Raw genomic sequence first — 9,175 nt, forward strand, 5'->3', positions numbered from 1 at the left:
ATTTCCTTTAGGTTTGCCCTGGAGCCCCTCCTGCCAAAGAAAATGCACTCGAGGTCCCAGGACAAGCTGGACAAGGACGACCCCGAGAAGGAGAAGAAGGACAAGAAGAAGGAGAAGAGGAACAGCAGGCACCAGGAGATATTCGATAAGGAATTTAAACCCGCGGACGCGGCCCCGCAGCTGTCTGAGGCTGTGATCCTCTCAGAAACGGTAATTCCCAGGGGACCCCCCTCTGTGGCACGGCTGGGACCCTCCTTTGCTCGGCATTTAGCCAGAGGGGCTGTCACACGAAGATCCAGGGCTCCCTCCACCCTCCTCTGGTCTAACTTGCACCGCCCTGCATCCCGAGGGGTTCGAGCAGCACCCCCATGTTCTCGGGCATCCTGACGTCTCCGTGGGCGAACAAGAACGCTCTGATGTCAGAAAACCGCACCTCGCGTGCCTTTCCCTGGCCCTCCTGGCCAGAACCCTCCGCCTCAGGTGGCCCAGTGCCCTAGCGCCCAGCGAGGGTGCCCGCCCTTCCCGCCCCGCCCGCACACAGCCCTTGTCTCCCAGGCCTCCCCTCCCCCACGCTCGCGTCTCCTGGCCGTCTTTCCAGACAACATGGCCCGTGCTGGTTGGTTGACGTTAGAAACGGGTCTCAGGGAATCCCACTCATTCCTGGGTCCCCCGCGCGATGCAGCACAGGAGCCTGGGCTGAGCCTGGGGGCTGCTGCTCCCCGGAGCTCAGTGTTAACAGCCTGTGGGCAAAATGAGGCGCGGACAGCTTCAGGGGTGACTCGACTCCGAAAATGCTGTTTGGAGGCTGGAAACTCCGTAGGGAAGACGCCGGCACAGGCTGTCAGTGGCAAAGGTCAAGCCAGGCTTAGAGCCCCGCCCATCGCTCAGGACAGGACAGAAGAGCATTTGTCTGTACAGTGGCCAGGAATGCCCATGACCCGTCCTGGCTGGGCCGAGGTGTTGCTTCGTCGAAGGGCTCAGATGGGACCCCCTTTTCATAAGACAAACGTCGTGGTTTTCTGTACCTTGAACAGTGGAGGGCACGTGTCATCCAGGCTGCCGGCTGCTCAGACCTACAGCCACATGTCCTTGGCTGTCTGAAGGCAGAAGGCAGACCCGAGAGCCACGGTGGCCTGTGGACACCGCTCTGACCGCCGCTGGGCTGGGCTGCTCATTGCGGCAAGCGGCGGCCCAGCGTGTCGGGGCCCCGGGAGGGACTGGCCAGTGCGGGCCTGGGCCCTGTGGTAAGGCTGAGAAGTTGCCGGTGAATCAGCCCACATTCTCCACCGCTATTCGACCCGTCCGGGCCTGGCCAACGTCTCGGCCAGGGCAGCGCCCTCACACTCACGCCCTCGTCACTGGCTGGGGCGCTAACGGAACCAGGTGACTTGACCGAGGGCCGGACACTCCAAGTCTTCCCTGTGGTTCTCTGTAGGCTCCTGTGAGGCTGTGAGAACAGAGGCCTAGAAGCCGAGCCCGCAGGCAGAGTGGGTCACCGTTCAGTTGTGTGACGAGAACTCAGGGCGTAGCAGGCACTTGGCTGTCACAGCAGCAGTCTGTCCCTCCCCACGGTGGCCGTTTCCTGCAAGGATGCCGTCAAAGGCGGGCTGAGTTCAGCACCAAGTGGGCCTCCCCCGGCTGGCCCAAAGTCTCTCAGCAAATCCGCAGAACAGGCCAAGGTCAGCCCAGAACCTTGACCCTCCTGTGACCTCTGATGACTCTCAGAGTGACCACGGCTGCAGCTCGGAGCCAGGACTCCCTCCGCATCTCTCGCTGGAGCGGACCATTCTTGGTCCAGCCTGGTTACCTGTCCAGAGCGGCCTCTCCCGCAGGTGCCAGGTGCCAGCAAGGTCTGTGAGTCGTTCAGCATCTGCAGGTGCAGTGTAAGCCTCAGGGTGCCTTTGACTGGCCACCTGCCCTGCCCTGAGGTTGGCGGGAGCAGAAGCCGCCGCCCTCTCCCTGAGGCCACGCCAGCGCCCCAGTGTCTCCCGGGCCCTCTGGGGCTGCCACTGCCCGAGCCCCTGAGCTTCTGCACAGCTTCCCTCTGGTCCCTCCAGGGGGGGTCAGCTGCCTCCGTGGTTTGCGTCATTAACGATTTCATGACCTGCCACCCAAGGAGCCCAGAGCTCGCCCAGGCCTCTCAGGCCTCCCACGTGGGTTTGCCCGGGAAGGTGCACCCGGTCTAGAAGTCAGCCTGTTGCCGTGTCCCCTCAACCACCCCGTTTGCCAAGGGGTTCAAACGTTCCTGCCCTCCTTCCAGCCTCCGGAGCCTTTGCAGACCCGAGAGGGTGTGCGCCCGCCCGCCTCCCCTTCCTGGGGATCTGAATCCCTCCTTTTCGGCTAGTTAACAACATGTCGAATTGCTCCTAGCTCAGAGTAACTAGAGGCCACCTTGTAAGAAAATATAAATAAACTTCCCAATGTAACAAATGTTTGCAACAAAGCACCAAAACCTGGGGGCTTACCCAGCAGAAACTATCATCTCACAGTTGGGAGGAGGTTGAGGTCGAGGTCCAGATGTCCTCGGGGGGGCTCCTCCTGACGTCTGTGAGGGAGAGTGTGTTTGTGCCCCCCCCCCCCAGCTTCTGGGCTCTACTGCCATCACTGGTGCTCGTCCGCTCCTAGAAGCATCACCCAACCCCTCCCCCGTGTGTCTGTGGCAAAATCCCCCTTTCATAAGCACATCAGTCATATTGGGTTCACCCTAATGACCTCATCTTAACTTGATCATCTGCAGAGATCCCTTTTTCAGGTAAGGTCACCTTGGTGGGCACTGGGGTCAGGACTCCATATGAATTTGGAGGTGGCACACAGCCTGACAGACCCTAACTCTGCTCTCTCTGTCCCTCCGTGTAGATAAGTCCCTTGCGGCCCCAGAGGCCGAAGAGCCAGGTGATCAACGTCATTGGAAGTGAGAGGCGCTTCTCAGTGTCCCCGTCGTCACCGCCCGCCCAGCAGACACCCCCTCCCGTCATGCCACGGACCAAGCTCAGCTTCAGTGTGCAGTCCAGTAAGTGGGACCTTCTCCGCATTTGCGCACGCCATGCCCTGTGCCTCACCCCCTTGGCTGAAGCCGCTACAGTTAGACCCACCTCCTCCCGACGCAGCAGACAGTCTCTGAGCACCTGGCTTGCTGGCACTGTCCCTCAGGACATCAGCACATCAGCCAAAGCTCAGTCCCGGGCTTCCGAGTTGCCTGGGAGGAACGTGCGGAGCCATCCAGGCCCTCAGTGCCGTGTGCTGGGGGAGGGGGTGGGGTGGGCGCCTTATGGGGTGGAGACTGTGTTGGGGGCGATGCGTTTTGGAAACAGATAGTTGTGATGGGTGCACATTATTATGAATGTGACGGATGCCACTGGTTTGCACACTCACGACGGCCAGTTTTGTGCCGTGTGCGCTCTGCGCAGTGCGCCACCCGCTCCCTCTGGGGCCGTCTCCTTGCTCCCCTCCACGCCACAGCAGGCTTCCCGCCCACGGAGACACGACTCTCCTCGGAAGACTTGTCCTAATGAAGGACTTTGTCATCAGCTGGGTCATCGGGAAACCGGTAAAGAGACCTGTCAGCAAAAATGTCAATTTTCCTCTCTTTAACACAAAAGAAACACAAATTACTTCCCAGAGTCTCAACAAGGGCTGAGCATATGCCGTCTTAACGATCGTCTCCCCGTTTGCAAACCGCGACTTTTTCCATTTACTGTAAAAATCGATCACACTTCCCCCTGGCTCACGGAAAGCAGCCTCCACGGGGCCGCAGCTGCTAATGACTCCGTTTCCTACAGTCGCTGAGCGGCCGGCTGTGCCGCAGCGTGAGTCCTTGCTTGGTGGTGCTGTCCAGGTACTCCCCTGGAGGGCTGGGCACAGCATCCTTCGCCAAGGCAGGTGGAGACCGCCTTCCTGACCCAGCTGGAGGCAGAGGGACCTGGGGAGGGATTGGAAAGGTCTCGGGGTGACATGACTGTTTTTATGGTGGGTTCAAGCTCTCTGACGACCTCTCTTGCTGACAACCGCTTGCGTTTTAAAGTACCCACCAAGTACCTGATGTTCCCTTTCCAGAACATGCCCGTAGCAGGGGACCCCACCCTCTGCCTCGTCTACCCCTTCCTGCCCTCCCTGCTGCCCTGCTGACAAGCTTTTCTGAGGGATCGAGTGTCTGCCTCCCTGCTGCTCCGGAGACTGAGAAGCAGCTGTGTGTGTTCACTCCCAGTGGGAACATGGTTTGAGTGCACATCTGTCCGGTTCTCAGGTTTGGAGCTGAATGGCATGGCCGTGGCCGGGATGGACGTGGCCGAGGTCCCACCCCCTCTGCCTCTGAAGGGCGGCATGGCGGACTACGGGAATCTCATGGACAGCCAGGACTTGATGGGCTCTCCCGCACCCCCGCCTCCCCCTCCTCACCAGAGGGTAAGTCGGGAACCTGAAATGAGCGTTTTTAATACCTTTGCCTCCAAAAATCGAAGTCCCTCCTTCCTGACGTTGGCGTGTTTGCTTTGGGCCAGTCTGGGTTTGATTTCGGGGGGGGAAATAAAGGCCCAGTGGTCACAACTGTGGCCTGCGGGACCTGTGGTCCTGTCATCGCTGCACAGGGACCCTCGCCCAGGAACAAGGAAAGGGGTGAAGGCCGCCCCGTGGCCACAGAGGCCGTTGCACTCGAGGTGCCGCTCTCGTGGAAGTTAGATTGTGAAGATCAGCCTTTCTGCGAAGGGGCCGTCCGACTCTTTACGGAGCTGGCCGCTGTCAGGCTGCACGGGGCACCGGCTCCTGGACACCAGCATGGCCCTGGGGAAGCCCCGATCCCACAGTCCCTGCAGGAGCGTCACCGCCGCACTGGCCGCCCCTGGTGGGACAGGCTCCCGCCACTCAGAGAATCGGCAGGATTGGGCTCTAATTTGGGCAAAGCCCAGATCCCGTAGGCCAACCCCCCCGTGCCCCCTTGGGACCCTTTGCTATTCAGATTCAGGGTGCTGGCTGCCACAAGCTGCAGCCTTATCCATGCTGGCTCCCCGAGGCTGGCACCCTCTCGAGACGGTTTTAATTATTAACCTTGTCTGATGTACTCGGGCTCAGCGGCCTCAGGGCCGACCTGCTAATGCAGATATCAGCGAAAAGGCTTCAAACGCCATTTAAGCCAGGGTCTCTGCTGCCAGTGGTCAGCGTGGTCTCAGACACAGCCTGTGTGACCCACCGCGCTGCCCTCCTGGTTGTCCAGGCTGGCGTCACGTGGGCTCTCGGTGGCTCCGTGGCCTGGCTGCGTGCCAAGGGGCGCACAGAGGAGGACCCTCGGCTGGGAGACCCCCGTCCAGGTTCACCTGATACACTTAGATGAGCCCAGTCTGGAGGGGGAAATCCCTGTTCACATCGGTGGGTCTGCTCAGCCTTATACAGTGACCACGTGACAGCAGAACTCCAGGACACTGAAGACAGAGGTGGTTACGTGGCTGTGAGTTTTTCATAACAGAGGCGTGCTTTTTCCCCTTGAAACAAAGTAAATTCTACAGGTTTTTCTTCTCCCTGGACGGAGACTGTCTTACCGACCGCTCTGCAAGCGTGTATGATACTCTTCCTGTGACTGGTTGGGCTTCTGCCCTGACGCTGGGGGTCACCTGTCCCAAGGCTGCAGTGCCTTTCAGATCAGCCCTCTGTCCCTAGAGGTGCCAAGATGGGGAACTGGCCCTGGAGACAGGGCAGGTCACCCAGCAACGGCTCTTGTTGCAGCAATGGAAACGGAACACAGACCAAGCAACTACAAGTTAGAACGAGAGGAGACCCAGAGAGTCCAGCGAAAACACTGATTGGTCGGGGGGTCTTCTTTTCCTAGCAGCTTAGTCAACCAATCAGATCTTTATTTTCATGTCTTTGTTTGACCGGAAAAGGAGGGTTTCCCCGCAGGGCCTCCTACACCAGGGAACTGAAAATTCTCAACCTGGAAGTCTGAGCAAGTCCCTTTTGGTTACAAATCCACTCAGGGGCCACATCGTCTTGGCTCCGTTTCTTAGACTCGTCCTGCAGGGGCTTCGACGCTAGTGCTGTTGGTCAGGGACGCAGCCCAAGGCACCGGCTCTGGTCCCTCTTACAGAGGCTGTGATTCAATCAGATCCATCCCTCTCCCGAGTCTCTGTGCTTTCTGCTCCTCGTTCCATTTACCCGCAGCGCGAGCGCACATTCGGGTGACATGGCCATGGGCCCCGTGTGTCATGATGAGTTGGAAGCAGTTGCGTATCCAGGGGGCCTCCCTTTGTGGGGACCCTGGGAGCTGGTAGGATGACGATCGTTCCTCTGCCGTGGGGTGTCGATGGTCTCCGCGACCACCCCTGGGCTTGCCATCCACACCATCTCTTCCTGTTGCCTCTTTTAACTGTCTAGCCATACTTATTCTCTCCTCTGTTGAACACTAGGTCATCGTATTGTTTTCTGTTGTTGTTGTTAATCCTCCCCCGAGAATATTTACCCTAGGATATTTTTCCATTAGATAGAGTGGAAGGGAGGGAAGAAGGAAGAGAGAGAGAGAGAGAAAGAGAGAGAAACAGCGATGTGAGACACACATCGATTGGTTGCCCCCTGCACGACCCTGGGGATTGAACCTGTAACCCAGGTACATGCTCTTGACTGGGAATTGAACCCAAGAGCCTTCGGTCCACAGGCTGATGCTCTAACCGCTAAGCAAGACCAGCCAGGGCAGCACGGGGTCATTTCAGTATGTCCTTGTCTGCAAACAGGGAGGGAATCTGGACAAGGGACAAGAGACGGCTGTGCCACCGTTCTGTCCTGGAAAGCTCTCCTCCACGGAGCTGTGAGGTCGGCTCTCGCCCTAGTTAGACGGTGGCTGTGATTTCGTCCGGTTTGTCCTGTCGGTGGCGTGCGCCCCTCACCTGGTCCGTTCGTCTGCCCGTCTAGTCATTCAGTCAGTGGTTCACTCATCTACCTACTGGTCGTAGTGGCGTCTCCTGTGTCTCAGGTGCCTGTCATGCAGGAGGGTTCAGAAGCCAGAGGGAACAGCCCCCGCCCCCATCATTCACACCTGCCAGGTCCATTAAGTGGGTCTTTCTGCCACCTTTACGGTTGTGAATTTATTCTCGAGACTCTAAGGGAACCATGGTCCTTGGGCCCAGTGCAGCCTGTTTCTGTGAACACTGTTTATTGGGACACAGCTACACTGTTTTTTCAAGTACTGTATTTCCCTCCTGTAGAGTTTAAACACCCCCCTAACCTGGTTCATGGCCCTCCGTGTGCAATTTCAGAACAGACTGGATGAGAAACGACCTTGTAGATGGGTCACTTGGATGGTGGCTGCAGGTGCCATCCATGGCTTGGCCAGACCTCCTTGTGGCCGTTCCCATCCTGAGAGCCAGGGCGGGCGTCTCTCCCAGCCTGGAGGGCACCTCCAAGGACTTGCCTGTCCTGGACTCGTGTTGAGGCGTCTGCAGGGGCCCAGGGAGCGACCTGTGGGTCCCCATGGAGGAAGGCTCCGCTGTGACACCACCAGGCTGCCTGAATGGCCCTGGTCCTGCTTTGCCCATAGTCACTTGCTCTGAACAAGTAAACCACCCAGTGGGCACCCAGTTCACTTCCGGGGCCCTAGACAATGGCACCAGGCTTTACAGCCGCCGTCCTTCTCCGGGGCTGTGCAGACCGCTCTGTGAGAAAGCAGTTGATCTGGGGGCCGGCAGCCCAGCCCTGCGTGTAGCGGACCTGCCAGCCCCACACCCCACAGAAGGCAGCCCCCACGCAGGGGTGCAGGTCAGCGTTCCCTGCTGCCGCTGTGCCGGGACAGACCCCCCATTGCTTCCCTGCATCAGTAACGTGCGTCTCCCTCACCTCCCTGTCTTCTAGCACCTGCCGCCTCCGCTGCCCAGCAAGACCCCGCCTCCGCCCCCTCCGAAGACCACGCGCAAGCAGACATCGGTGGACTCCGGCATCGTGCAGTGAGCAGGGCGGACACGCTGCAAAGAGCGAGCTGTCATCATGCCTGTCCCCGTCCCCGCCCCCTTCTGTGTCTGGCGTTGACCTCATTGGACCCGAGGTGTCTGACATTTAGGGCCATTGCTTTTCCTTAAAAGGAGTTCCTTCTCAGCCTTGGACTGTGTGGATTTTAGTATTGGGGACCACGGTGGATATGGGCCAGGGACGTCCTGGGGTGTTTATCAAACTAGGGGCTTCTGAGTGTCCTCTTGGAGAGAGCCCAAGTCTTGCCCCAAAGCCCTTTCTTCTCGTGCCTTTTGTGCCAAATGTCATTAGCAAAGAGGGAGGCGGAGCTGAGCTGAGCCCAGCAGAAGGGAGGCGTCGTCCTCGGGAACCCCGTAAGTAGCCCCCGAGCTTCCCACGCCTCATCTTGGCATCGGCCAACCCCCAGCTTCCGCGCGGGATGATTTCTCAGACCCTCCCGGCTGCAGCCCGCGGCGGGGCTTTGCGTGGGTGGAGTGCATCTCCAACGACGGCAGTTACGGCGGACTGTTTCAGGGAGTGCCTGGTCTCCTCTGGTATAATTTAAAATAGGATATTTCTCAGCTACTGAACAGTTACTAATTTATGGAGTGGAAACACCATTAAAAATACTGGATCAAGTGGAAGAATAACTATGCGTATAGGAAGATCAGTTTTTGTCTTTTTAAATAGAGAATACATGTTCTGTGAGAGATGGTTTTAACTGGGTGAGTTCTTTTTGTCCTCTGTACAGAAGTGTATATATATATGCTGGTTCTCACGACTTTTTAATTGTTGTGGTCCTTCCATTTATTGTAATAGTTGTCCGCAGTGATTCCCGATGTGTGCTCTTCATTTTTAACTGCTGGAAATGTAAAAAAAAAAAAAAAAAATCCAAATTAATTTCTGTTGTTTTTTTCAAAGCTCCAACGTCCTGAGAATGTCGACGAATGATGATTTTAAAAGGCTAACTTTGTATAACCTAATATTTTTATTCTATCATCTATATTTTTTTATTCACTGTAATCATGATACCCTTCTAATAGGCTCAAAAGTTAATCATTGACAATGAAAAATAAAATGTTATTTAAAAGACTCCAGGTGTCCGACATGCTGTCTTTACCCCGGATGTAACCCACAACTGGGGCTCTGCATTCTGCATCCTCGGAGCGCTTTGCGCCCCCCTGTCCACGATGCCGCACCCCCACCCGAGATGCCTCCCGCCCTGGGCTCCGCCCGCGCCCCTTCCCCTCCCTGG

General features: G+C 57.5%; 1 protein-coding gene across 1 annotated transcript in view; it reads left to right on the top strand.

The window, feature by feature from the left end:
• Nucleotides 1–8,961, top strand: part of DOCK1 (dedicator of cytokinesis 1) — a 423,011-nt gene extending 414,050 nt beyond the window's left edge. Inside the window, exons 49-52 of the mRNA XM_036264869.1 lie at nt 12–210; nt 2,857–3,010; nt 4,244–4,401; nt 7,828–8,961. Of these exons, the coding sequence (XP_036120762.1) occupies nt 12–210; nt 2,857–3,010; nt 4,244–4,401; nt 7,828–7,923 (607 nt within the window). The 3' untranslated portion in view covers nt 7,924–8,961. The remainder of the gene's footprint in view (nt 1–11; nt 211–2,856; nt 3,011–4,243; nt 4,402–7,827) is intronic.
• Nucleotides 8,962–9,175: the final 214 nt, after the last annotated feature.

Source organism: Molossus molossus, unplaced genomic scaffold, assembly GCF_014108415.1.
Source record: "Molossus molossus isolate mMolMol1 unplaced genomic scaffold, mMolMol1.p scaffold_m16_p_17, whole genome shotgun sequence".
Taxonomy (NCBI): Eukaryota; Metazoa; Chordata; class Mammalia; order Chiroptera; family Molossidae; genus Molossus; species Molossus molossus.